The sequence below is a fragment of the Herpailurus yagouaroundi genome, unplaced genomic scaffold, assembly GCF_014898765.1.
Source record: "Herpailurus yagouaroundi ecotype Mexico unplaced genomic scaffold, PumYag 221, whole genome shotgun sequence".
NCBI classification, from domain to species: domain Eukaryota; kingdom Metazoa; phylum Chordata; class Mammalia; order Carnivora; family Felidae; genus Herpailurus; species Herpailurus yagouaroundi.
The window spans coordinates 12,446,513-12,460,306 of NW_024412452.1; the positions used below are offsets into that span (position 1 = coordinate 12,446,513).

The 13,794-nt window shown below is 40.0% G+C and overlaps 1 protein-coding gene across 1 annotated transcript in view; it reads right to left on the bottom strand.

Annotated features, from left to right (window-relative positions):
* The window catches only part of ZNF638 (zinc finger protein 638), a 136,198-nt gene extending 124,826 nt beyond the window's left edge, over positions 1-11,372 (bottom strand). The window contains exon 1 of the mRNA XM_040458308.1: positions 11,253-11,372. Coding sequence (XP_040314242.1) covers positions 11,253-11,368 — 116 coding nt within the window. The 5' untranslated portion in view covers positions 11,369-11,372. The remainder of the gene's footprint in view (positions 1-11,252) is intronic.
* Between the last annotated feature and the right edge of the window lie 2,422 nt (positions 11,373-13,794).

Below are 13,794 nucleotides of genomic sequence, written 5' to 3' on the forward strand. Positions count from 1 at the left end.
CATAGGCTATTAGCTTTGATCTGCGATGCTAAGCTCCCAGTTCCTTCTGTCTTGTCACTCACATTGTCTTCGTCTGCATAGTTGAAGTTAGCGCACCACACAAGTCTGCCTTCCAGTCCATGTGCAGAAAGATAGAGAAGGAGGGGACAGCAAACTCAATCCTTTGAAAGCATGCTTTCTCAACAAGGGCAGTATCACCTCTAAGGGGGCAAATGCTGATTCTTGAGGGATTGAAGGGCAAAACAATGTTAGTCTTTTTATGGATAAAGCACATATATTCATATAAAGTGCACAAGCAGATATACAATATATGAAAAGTTTATGGCAGAAATTGGAGGGGGGTGGGTGGAAGACCTTAAAAGGCTCCTCAAGGCAGTGATAATAAAAGAAGATTGAGAAAATCTGTGTTAAAGGCAAGCACAAAAAGTTGCACACATCTCTTCTGCTCCCAAGAACTTAGTCACAAAGATAAACCTAGTTGCTAGGGAATCTAGGAAATAGATTCTAGCTGGGTGGCTACTGGCCCAGAGTAAACTCAATTTCTTCCTATTTGAGCCTCTCCATCAGGCGGCTTGAGTGTTCTCACGACATGACAGTTGATTTGTCTCAGAGAATCCAAGAAACTACAGTGGAAGTAGCAATGTCTTTTACGACCAAATCTTGGAATCCACACACTGCCATGTCTACTACATATACATAGCTATACAGATCAATCCTGATGTAATGTGGGAGGAACCTACATAAGGGTGTGAATACCACGAGGCTAGATCTGGGGATCATCTAGGAGATTGGCTTTTTATTTGGAAGTATAAACAGAAGCTTTCATGTTTGTATAACTGAAAAAATCATTTTGGTTAAATTCTACTTTTCCTTCAAGGCCCTGATGAAGTGATAACTTCCTAGCCAGACTTCATTGCTTCCTCCTTTGTGATTCTAAATCACATCATTCTCATCTCTGGTGCAGCACCTATTACGCTGTATAATGACTCACTATGTACAAGGCTGTCTCTCCAATGAGAACACAAAACTGAGGTTTACTTATTTTGATGCCTTCCAAATTCACAACAGTGTTGAACTTAAAAATATATATATATATTTCAGCCACTGTCAGTTCCTGGTGGGGAAACCAGCCTGGGACCAAGGTAAGAAGCCTTCTAAATTATCTATTTAGCTCATCATTGATTTGCCTTATACACCTAAACAACATGTGTAAAACAAACCCAGAATACAAATTTATTCATTTCCATGAGAGGTTTAACTTCTCTGTTGACCAGAATTTTCATGTAGATAACTTTACAGGAGCAGGCAAATTAAAATCTAAAATCTAGAGATCTAGATGAGTTTTATAGGAGAAAGTGTGTGCTTCAATGGAAAGCAATTTTTGTTTAGATCACACCTTTCCAGATTATCCGATTCCAGCCTTGCATTGCGGTTGAACTATCATACTTTATTAGTTTGTACTGAAGGAAAGCTAGAGGGATGTAAAATAACTCCTGCTTCTACTAGGCATGTAAATTCTGTCTGGGGGAGGTTCAAGTGACTCCTCTCTACTATGAAAGAGGCTAGCTCTGCTTTCATTTACACATTCATTTCCATTCTTCCCGATCTGTAAATATGTTTGTTCTCTGGCTTCTACCTTTGAACTGGTTAGGGGCGCCTGGGTGGCGCAGTCGGTTAAGCGTCCGACTTCAGCCAGGTCACGATCTCGCGGTCCGTGAGTTCGAGCCCCGCGTCAGGCTCTGGGCTGATGGCTCGGAGCCTGGAGCTTGTTTCCGATTCTGTGTCTCCCTCTCTCTCTGCCCCTCCCCCGTTCATGCTCTGTCTCTCTCTGTCCCAAAAATAAATAAAAACGTTGAAAAAAATTAAAAAAAAAAAAAGGAAAAAGAAAAAAGAAAAAAGAAAAAAAAATGAACTGGTTGTAACATCTTACTGGTTCCCTCATTTAATTAATGAGTTCAATAAAATAACATTTATTTTATATTTGTGTGAGAATCGTGATTTTACCTATTCTTTAAAAATGTCCTTCAATGGCCCATATATACAGGCCAGGAGGGATTGGTTGGGTCATCTTAACCAAACTAAAAAGGCACACACTGGAATTATACAAACCTGGCTTCAAATCCTGACTCTGAAGAGCTAGAGGCCACTGCACTTTGCACCCTGAGAGACGTGCCATTCACACTGCAGTTTCTGTGAATGGTGCCTCCCTGCAAAGCACTTGGCACAGGTCTGCATGGCATACATGGCAGTGCCCCTTCCACCGCAAGAGCAATTTGTGTGCATGGCGTGTGTCTTAGCAGAGAGCCTGTGCTTTGTCTTTGCCTTGGTGACAGATGAGATGTTTTATGAACCAACAATACACGTATTTGTGCTTAACTGTCATAATTAAGCAAACAGCATGGGAGTAAAAACGAATAAGGGAAAGAGATAAGAATGGCTTTTAAATGTTAATAGCTTTGGTCAGCACTGTCCAACAGAAAGTGTTTTTTTTTTTTTTTTTTTTAAATTTTTTTTTTTTTTTGAGACAGAGGGAGACAGAGCATGAACGGGCGAGGGTCAGAGAGAGAGGGAGACACAGAATCTGAAACAGACTCCAGGCTCTGAGCGGTCAGCACAGAGCCCGACGCGGGGCTCGAACTCACCAACGCGAGATCATGACCTGAGCTGAAGTTGGACGCTTAACCGACTGACCCACCCAGATGCCCCCAGAAAGTTTTTAGTGATGGAAATGTTCTTGATCTGTGTTGTCCAATAGAATGGTCACCACCTACACGTGGTTATTGAGCATTTGAAATGTTATTAGTGTGACTGAGGAACTGAAGTTTTAATTTTGATTTAATTAACATATTTAATATATGTAGCTAGTGGCTACCATATTGGACAAAACTAGTATTGATGCCAGTAGAAAGACATACTTCTAGACTCAGAAAAATGAGAGATGTAGGTTTCTCAAGCTTTTTTGGTGCAAAGACCCACATATTTAAAAAGCACTGACAAGATTTCATTTTTTATGGCTGAGTAATATTCCCGTGTGTGTGTGTGTGTGTGTGTGTGTGTGTGTGTGTGTGTGTATACCACATCTTTTTTTAAAGTTTATTTATTTATTTTGAGAGGGAGAGAGCATGCAGATGGGGCACAGAGAGAGAATGAGAGAGTGTGAAAGAGAATCCCAAGAAGGCTTTGCACCATCAGCACAGAGCCCAATGAGGGGCTCAAACCCACAAACTGCTAGATCATGACCGGAGCTGAAATCAAGAGTTGGATGCTCAACAAACTGAGCCACCCAGGTGCCCCTACCACATCTTCTTTATCCATTCATCTATCAGTGGACACCTCGGTTGCTTCTATATCTTGGCTACTGTAAATAATGCTGCAATAGGGGAAATGGGTGAAATAGATAAAGGGGATTAAGAGTTACAAACTTCCAGTTATAGAATAAATAAGTCACAGAGATGAAAAATACATCAAAGGGAATATAGTCAATAATACTGTAATGACATTGTATGGTAACATATGGTGACTATAGGTATCATGGTGAGCATGGAATAATGTGTAGAAATGGCAAATCAACATGTTGTACACCTGAAACTAATATAATATTGTGCCAATTATATTTCAATAATAAAAAAATTGCAACACACACAAAATTAATAAAAAAATAAAAAATAAAAACCATTGGGACTCCAAAGAACTTTTATTTCTGTGGGTTATATCTACCAATAATTATTATCCTAAGAAAAATAGAAATTTAGAGATATTTATTAGTCCTTACCCCATTAGTCCTACTGGGGTCCTAATAGAAATATTTATTAGTCCTAAACCCATTATTTTTATGGAAAAATAGCTATATTTTCCAAAACAAAAGAATTCTCATAGCAGGCCTAAGACCACTATCCTTTGAAAGGCCTGTTTGCAAGGTTAACCCTTAGCTGGTATCTGGGAATCTTGATTTCAGGAAGGTTCCCACCATTCCATAACTGATAAGAGTTGTTTAATATGACTGAACATAGTCTGCACAAACAATGCAGTTTATGCTGAACAGCTGCTTTCCTTCTGATAGTCTGGAATTTTGGTACTGCTATGCAGACGGTGCCTATGTAAGCAGTCTCCAATAAAAACCTTGAGCATGGAGTCTCTAACGAGCTCCCTTGTGAGACAAAACTTCACACATGTCACAATGCCATACTGAAGGAATTAAGCACATCCTGCTTGACTCCTCTCGAAGAGGATTCTGGGAAGTTTCTGCCTTATTTCCTCTGCACTTCACGCCATGTTCTTTTTCTTTTTGCTGATTTTGCTTTAAAGCCTTTCATGGAAATAAAGCATAGCTGTGAGCATGACCATATGCTGAGTCCAATGAGTCTTCCTAGTGAATCACTGAACCTGGAGGTGATCTTGGGGACTCTTTACACAGTCCCCTTCATTGGCCCTGCTCCCAGAATATCAAAACCCAGGATTATATCCCACACTGCAGAGGACTGGAGACTTCTCCCTGAAGAAACTGAAAAATGAAGAGAAAAAAAGGACTGCAAAGGGTAGAAACAATGAAAAAAAGCAAAGGAAATTCCAAAAGTAAAACTACAATTAATATCTTTAAAACAATAAGAAGGGGCGCCTGGGTGGCTCGTCGGTTAAGCGTCGGACTTCGGCTCAGGTCATGATCTCACGGTCCGTGAGTTCGAGCCCCGCATCGGGTTCTGTGCTGACCACTCAGAGCCTGGAGCCTGTTTCGGATTCTGTGTCTCCCTCTCTCTTGCCCCTCCCCTGTTCATGCTCTGTCTCAAAAATAAATAAACGTTAAAAAAAATTAAAAAAAAAACAATAAGAAAACATATTGCATTTATGAAGAGTAGGAAGCTATAAAAAGAAGAAATCAGAGAATAAGGAAGAAAATCCAATAAAATGGAATTCTGAAAAAAATGGCTAGAAGATAGAGTTGAAAACCTGCCCAGAGCAGTTAGGGGTAAAAAAAGAGAGAAAGAGATGAAAAACAAAAGAAAGAAGGAGACTGAAGGATCAATCCAAAATCCAACCAAAAAAAAAAAAAGAGAACAGAATAAATGGAAAGAAAGAAATTAGTAAAGTAAATTTCACCACACCACACAAAAAAGAGGCCTCAGGTTGAAAGAGCTCACCAAGTGTAGACCACAGTGAATGAAAAAAGGAATCATCCCAACGTCACCAAATCATCAGATTTCAGGATACCAGAAAGAAGATTCTAAAAAGCTTTCTTTTGGAAAGGAAAAACAACATAAAGGGATACACAACATAATGATATCAGATTCCTTCACAGTAATACTGACAACAGACACTTTAAAATTAAATCTTAACCATTCTGAGGAAATTCATACTCAGCCAAACTGCAATTCAACACCTCAGCCATGAAGAAAAACACTTTAAGATATGCAAAGACGTTGAAAATGTACCTTTTCTCAGAAAGTAAATGGACTAAGTGCTTGAGTAAAATGACTGAGTCAACCAAACCAGGACCTAGGTAAGAGGATCCAAACCAGGAGAGAGGGGAAACAGGACTACAGCTATACACTAAACTTAGAGAACTTTATCTTCTAGTCTTTCTATTCAGAATTCCATTTTAGCTATCATATTTCCAATTTCATAGAACACTTTCTTGTTCTCTAATTGTTTCTTTCCATAGCATCCAAATCCTATTTTATGGGTACAATCCCCCTTTTTTTTTTATCTCTTTAAAAATACTTTGGGGCGCCTGGGTGGCGCAGTCGGTTAAGCATCCGACTTCAGCCAGGTCACGATCTCGCGGTCCGTGAGTTCGAGCCCCGCGTCAGGCTCTGGGCTGATGGCTCAGAGCCTGGAGCCTGTTTCCGATTCTGTGTCTTCCTCTCTCTCTGCCCCTCCCCCGTTCATGCTCTGTCTCTCTCTGTCCCAAAAATAAATAAACGTTGAAAAAAAAATAAATAAATAAAAATACTAATCTTTAGGTTGGTTGCAAACCTAGAAACAGAGCAGATGTATGTGAAGAACGAGACCTATGAGAAAGAAGTCTTAAGGGAAAAAAATGATGTTGATAGATTCTTGCATTTGCTTGAGCACTTAACAGCATTTGAGTACTTGGGAAAAACCACAGATTGATAGAAAATTAGGTAAATGAAAAAAGCTATCTTACCTTACCCTTGGCTCAAAGGCTAATCATATTTACCTAATCACAATAATATAAAACCTATTGATTTAACTAATTACTGAGATAAAATCTGAATTGAGAGGATGGAGGAAGTAGAAGTAAATAGAGAGTATAGGAGTTAAATCCTTACCATAATGTATCAATTCTCATTTTATAAAAAAATTAAATGATATCTAAATCATTTAAGTCAAGAAGTAGTTATAAAGTATACTTACACTTTAAGACTTGAAGAGGTAAATACTAGAAGAAAAAATTAAGAGCTGAAGGTAGTTGCCCCAAAGGAGAAAAACAAGGACTTAGGAGGAATGAACGTGTGTCTCATATTTTTGTGGCAAATTTTTAAGAATTACTTTATTTTGTTCAATGATATATATATATTGCTTTGATTTTAAAGTGAAATTTAAAAAACAATTCGATGATAATTAAACCGGAAGCTTTTACAGTTCCATATGCCAAGTTCAAGTACACTACGTTGTTTCCTCTTCGCTCAGCAAGAGCACCTTGTGCTCAACACCCAACCAATAAGAAAACTCTTAATTGATTTGAATAAAGTACTTCTTTCTTTATACTCTTTTTTTTTAACGTTTATTTATTTTTGAGACAGAGAGAGACAGAGGATGAATGGGGGAGGGACAGAGAGAGAGGGAGACACAGAATCGGAAGCAGGCTCCAGGCTCTGAGCCATCAGCCCAGAGCCTGACGTGGGGCTCGGACTCACAGACCGCGAGATCGTGACCTGAGCTGAAGTCGGATGCTTAACCTACTGAGCCACCCAGGCGCCCCTCTTTATACTCTTTATGTTCTAGACACTTTTTTGAAAAAACCCTTTTTTGAGGATGCTATGTACTGGTATGAAAAAATCTCCATGATACACTGTCAAGTGAAAAAAGCAAAGAAAAAGAAATGACCACTATATCCAAGAGGGGAAAAATGTAGATCTGTTATGGCTTGGATATGCATAAAATATCTCTAGAATGATAAGCAGTAAACTAGTATTAATGCTTATCCAGGGTAGGTGAATTGGAGAAATGAGAATTGAGTTGATAAGGAACAGGGGAAAGAGGGAGACTTTCCATTGTACACCTTTTTTTTACATTTTGATCTTCAACCCTATAAAACCATTGCCTACTCAAAAAAAATTTTTTTTACTTTCAAGTCATACCTCTTTTTATTGGTACAAAATTACAATTTTATCACACATTGAACTTGCACACGTTTACACGCCAACTTGAAAGTTAATTACCAGGCTTTTAATCATCACAACAATAAATCTATTAACCTATGTTAAGATTACAAAGGCCAAATAAGATAGAAAGAGTAAACCTGTGGATAAGCAGGGACATATGGATAATCCCCATTCAACTCTAGGGAATCGATGATTATTTCAAAGACAGAATGGTTTCAATGCCTAGGTATGTAAATATAGCCTTTGCTTTCTTCCTTCTTTAAACCTAGCTCAAGGGTTTTTAAATTTTACAGTGCAGGAGATTTTCTCCCAAACTGACAAGGCTGAATATTCAATCAAACATAATTTTTACTACACATCAGAATCTTCTTATACTTCTTTATTTTTTTAATGTTTATTTTTGAGAGAGAAAGAGAGCACAAGCAGGGAAGGGGCAGAGAGAAAGGGAGATAGAATCAGAAGCAGGCTCTGGCTCTGAGCTATCAGCACAGAGCCCGACGGGGGCCCAAAGTCACTGACTGCAAGATCATGACCTGGGCAGAAGTCATATGCTTAATGGACTGAGCCACCCAGCCACCCCAGAATCTTCTTATATTTCTTTTAACCAAAAGGGGAAAATATTCATACTTTTTAATATTCTTTTTTACCCTATCATATTATGACCATCTTTTGATTTTGTCAGATTTCTTCTACAACATGATTAATAATGGCTGCATAAGTTAACATTATATTAATATATTAATTAATACATTATATATTAATTATTCCATTGTATCGATGTTCTCTGACTTAAATTATTTTACCATTTCCCTATTTTGGGACATTGAGTGTTTCCAAAGTTTCACCATCATAAGCTAAATCACAACAAACATCCCACTAACTAACCTTATGTACATATCCATTATTATTTTCTTAGAATAAATTCCGAGAGGTAGGATTCCTGGGTCAAAATGTAGCTAAAAATTCAAGAATTGTAACAACTACGGGCAAAATGCCCTCCAAAAACCTATGTGACTGTTAATGGGAAATTATATTTATAAGGTACTTAAGGGAAAAGACAGAGGATACTTAACTGATTCAATCTGTGAGTCTTCAGGTACCCCCCCAATGAAGCCCCAAATCTCAAACTGTAAAATGTTGCACAGGTAACATGTGAAAAAGTAAAACAAAAAAAGAGGGTGATGAACCTTGATATTAAAACCACAGCTTTCACATGTATGCTGCAAGAAATGTAAAGGCTTCAGAGAAAGAGGAAAAAGAACTCTTAGCAATGACACATCACTGAAAAATGACAGACGCAAGTTCTCAAAGCTTTCCAATTTAATGTCATTTTAAAAGGCCATCATATTAACTGTTAGTAGTTATAATAGTCAAAATTATTAAAGCACTTTATCAGTAATCCATATCTTGAAGGAGAAAATGCCATAATAGTTTGTTGGTGTTGACATTTCAATGGAGAAAAGTTAACATTTTAATACAACCTATAAGCCCCCACTCCCTGAAGTTGTATATTCAACACCATAATTTAACACCATTCAAAATTTGGAACCTGAATGTGTAGTTGTGGGTCAAAGTAGGTCTAAGTAAATTGAGAAAAAATAATCTTTCCAAATCGATGACTCAAAACACTATATGTGGGTTTTCCTTTCACTTTTCTATATTTTGCAAAATTTCCTTAATAAAAGAAAGTATATAAACATAAATTAAGGAAGCCCAAACTTATTATTTAGGAAACAAAAGTGTCAGTGTTGCATTCAAACTATCACCCTGACATCAAGAAGTATTTTTGGATGAGATAGATCATATTATACAATTCTAGAAATCATAAGAACAAAATGTAACTTTCTTAAAAAAGAGCAACCCCAACAAATTCTATAAACCATACTATTCTCATAGATCAGAACTGAATAAGTTTTGTTCACCACAACAAAACATCCCCAGATGCCAAAGGTAAAGAATTACTGCATGTGATAGCTCGCTCACTTCCCCTCTCTAAAATAAAATAAAATAAAATAAAATAAAATAAAATAAAATAAAATAAAATAAAATAAAATAAAATAAAATAAAATACACTTAAAGTTAAAATAAGAAGTCCCTAAGAATCCTGATGACTAGGGACAGCAAAACACTACCCAAGTCTTTAAAGCATATGCAAAAACAGATATACAGAAAAGATGAATTAAGGATACCTTTTGATCTTACAAGACAATTCACAGTATCATTCACAATTTTAAAGGATTCTTTAAAGTACTTACACTTTTCCTAATTACTAAATAAAATAGAGGTATTTTTATTTCCAACCCCCCAAAAAAGAACAATAATTACAGTATTCTCCAATCTCCAATATGCCCTCATTTAAAAAAACCCCATAATCCTTGGAAGAAAGCAGACTAAATTCCAGCACTTTTTTTATCAAGCCAGGAATTCCTTTTTCCTAATCCTTACGGAATAAGAAATAGACACGCCTTTTCAACTCAAACTAACCAACCGGGTCTTGGGAAAGAGCAAAGCAAGCTGAAACAATGTCACCAGAACTTGGACTTAGAAAAAAGTGCCAAGAAGCACGACAACACTGGACGTTCCGTTCTGCAAAATGTCAATCATTTTCCACTCCCGACTCCCATCAACTCGCACAAACGCCGCAAAGATTGGGAGAGGGCAGTATAGTACTGGTACTGGGTTGTCAGAACAATTCACCTAAAAACTAAGCGTCCGTTCAACCTGCTCCAGCGAGAGGACCGGAGGCCGACCCAGGCCACAGGGAGAAAAGAGCTGATACTGGTACGAAAAGCAGCCCCACCCGCACCCCCCACCAAGGCTGGAACGTGAACAGTGTCCTAACAGGTATGCAGCGCGCCTCTCTGGAGACTCTTGGAACGTACAAATCGCTGCAATAAACAGCCGGCGGGGCGGGCGTCCTCTCGCCCTCCTGGGGCGGCGCGACAGCCTCTCGGCTCGGGGACAGCCCGGAGTCCGCATGCCAAGCGAGGCTCCGGGGCGTGGCCGATTCCCCTCTGCTATCAAAGTGGGCTGGGGGCGGGACCGCACTCGCTATTTACACCATTCCAAAGTCTGGAACCTGGGTATGCAGTTGTGGGTGAAAGCAAACCTAAGCAAACTGAAAAACCAAAATCCCTCAAAACAGATGACTCAAAAAAAAAAAAAATTGATGACTCAAAATACTATGTATGGTTTCTTTTATTTTTCTGTACTTTGAGAAATTCCTTTCATTAAGTAATCTATTACTCTAAAATAAAAAAGCTCAAACTTACCATTTAGGAAACAAAAGTGTCAGTGTTGCATTCAAATGACTACTACCCTGATATCAAAAACTATTTTTGGACGGAGATACAGAATATTATGCAATTCTACAACGTAATTTTTTTTTTTTTTTTTAAGAGCAACCTTTTAAAAGAGCCGGAGCTCGTCCGCGCGGTTTCTCTGATTGAGAAGCGAACACCACATGCTATTGGAAGACTCCTCACCACCGCCCGGTGCCCTGCAGCGTAAAGGACCATTTACTAAAGAGTGGTCTCCCAAGCCTCGCCCGCACAGCGCCGCGTCCACAGAGCCTGTCCAGACACGGGGGGATTGCTGCTGGGACCGCGAAGCCGAGCGACAAGTGCCGGTGAGGCGTCCCACGGCTATTCGCAGACCCGCTGGCGCCTCCGCACACACAACTTGAACAGTGCTGAAGACGGGCCTACTGAGGAGTGACAGTTACGGGGGAGCGGGAGGCCCGGGGCGGGGGGATAGGAAGGGAAACGGAATCTGGACCCGCACCCCGCGACACGAGGATGCCTCGGCGAAGACCCCGCTGGCCTGCCCGCCCTTGCCAGCCCACCCAGTGCCTGTAGCCCCGGAGGACGGACTAGGGCAGGGAGCCCAGGGGGCAAAGGAAGCGCTCACCGCTTCAGATGGTCCGAAGCCCGCCGAGCTGCGGGAGTCGCGGAGACTAAACTCGGCGCCACGGCCCCGGCTGCAGCTCGGGTTGCGGCCCCGGCGGGAACCGGGTCCCGGGGCATCGCCAGTTGCTCCCACAGCACCCGCGCGGCTCCCGGCGCTGGGCGCACGCCTCCCCTTTGGCCCCAGGGCACGGGGCACCACGCGGAAAGCCCCACCCGCTCCGGAGGACGGCCAATGGGCGCGGAGCGCGGGAAGCTGGGGGCGGAGCCGGAGCGGCCAGGCGGCCCCGCGACGCAGCGGGCTCAGAGGTCCTCGCCCACCGTGGAGAGCTGTACGGGCTTAAGAGTCACCTGCCTTGGAAACGTGTGTGTCAGGTGAGTGTGGAGGGACCAGGGGACGCACATTCCCCAAATAAAAGATCTGTGAGAGTCTGAGATGTTGAGGACACGCTTGTGATTTTGCGGGGTCTCTTCCCGTTTTAGACTTCGTCTGCTGTTTGCAGAACACTAGCCACACTGGGGAAGCGCGGAATGAGTAACAGCCTCTGCTTTCAAGGATATCCCAATCAGTCAGGCGGAGGAGCAGATGGGTAAACAGGTGACTAGGAGAGTCCTCACGAGACGCGTTCCAAAATCAAAAGTCATGTTTTGCAGCGGGGGGATGTAGGGTGGTGGTGGGGATTTCTGCCAGGAGAGAACCAAAAGGCTTGTTACGCTATAATACTTGTGGTCATATACATCTTTTTCGTCTTCTTGTTTTCTTAATGACAGCCATGTAATACGCACAACAGCTAAACGTTTCAATTACACCAAAAATACATGATATGCATTGAAAAGAAAGTTTCCATTATCCACTGCTCCCTCCTCCTTCCCCCAATTTTCTCTCCTTTTAGAGTATCACAGTTAACGGATTTGTCGTATGTCCTTTCAGAGACACTCAGTGCAATAAATATATATATATACATATATATAACATATATGTAATATTACCTATTACAATATTACATATGTGTATAAAAACTCTTCTCCAAGTATTTTTTTATTTAAAAAAATTTTTAATGTTTATTCATTTTTGAGACACAGAGACAGAGTGTGAGTGGGGGAGGGGCAGAGGGAGGGGAGCCACAGAATCTGAAGTAGGCTCCAGGCTTTGAGCTGTCAGCACAGAGACTAACACTAGGCTCAAACCCACGAACCATGAAATCATGACCTGAGCTGAAGTCGGATGCTCAACTGAATGAGCCACCCAGGTGCTCCTCTTCCCCCAGTCTTTTCCCTCTCTTCTCTCTCTCCCTCTGTCTGTCTGTCTGTCTGTCTCTCTCTCTCTCTCTCTCTCACACACACACACACATAAACACACATACACACACACAGTACTCTACACAGTTTTGCCACCTTGCTTTTCTTCATGTAACACTATACTTTGGACATCATTTTTGATGATTGCATAGTATTTCATCAAATGATTGAATGCTGCAGTCAGTAGTTATATTCTTATTTGTAGCCACTTGGCATGTGAACAAATAAATGTCTGTCTAGACTAAATACGTAGATGTTGAATGCTGAATTCCGAGGTAGGGACTTTAAAAATTCTGATAAATGTTGCCAAATTGCTCTCCATGTAGTTTGTGTCAGTTTATGCTCCCACAGCAATTTATCAGGGTGCCCATTTCATCACATATCTCTATACATTATGTTATCAAACATAAGTTTTTAAAATTGCCATTCTGTGAACTGTCTGTTCATATCCTTTGCCCATTTTTCTTTTTTTTTTCTTTCTTCCTTTATTTTTTTTTAAGTAGGCTCTATTCCCCAATGTGGGGCTTGAACTCACAACCCTGAGATCAAGAGTCTCATGCTCTACCAGCTGAGCCAGCCAGGCACCACTTTGCCCATTTCCTATTCAATTGTTGGTCTTTTTTTTTCTTTATTGTTGGAGATGATAGATAGATAGATAGATAGATAGATAGATAGATAGATAGGCAGATAGATAGAAAAAGAGATATTTATCTATCCCTTTCTCTATATAAATAAAATTAGTCCATTGTGAATAAATTGTTTATCTTTCCCTCATCTTGTCCTTTGGCTTTGTTTTTTGCAATGAATTATTTTTTTATTTTCATGTAGTCACATTAATTGATTTTTATTTATGTTTCTAGTTCTTTTTAATCTTAGAAAGGCTGTCACTACCCCCCAAATTAAGAAAAATTCTCCCATGTTTCCTTCTAGTATATTTGATATCTATATGATTAATCCATAATGCAGATAAGCTACAATAAAAATAATATGTTACAACAAAGAAATAATTCAGAACAAAAGATATTATCAGATAATTGTCCAAAGAAGATAACCAAAAGGCGAATAAGCACATGAAAAGATGTTTCTAGTGTCAGTAGCCATCAACAAAATGAAAATCAACACTGCGATGAGGTACAACTTCACACCCACCAGAATGGCTGTAATCAAAAAGACAGATAATAACAAATGTTGGTATCTTAGTCCATTTGAGTTGCTATAACAAAAATATCTTAGCCTGGATGGCTTAA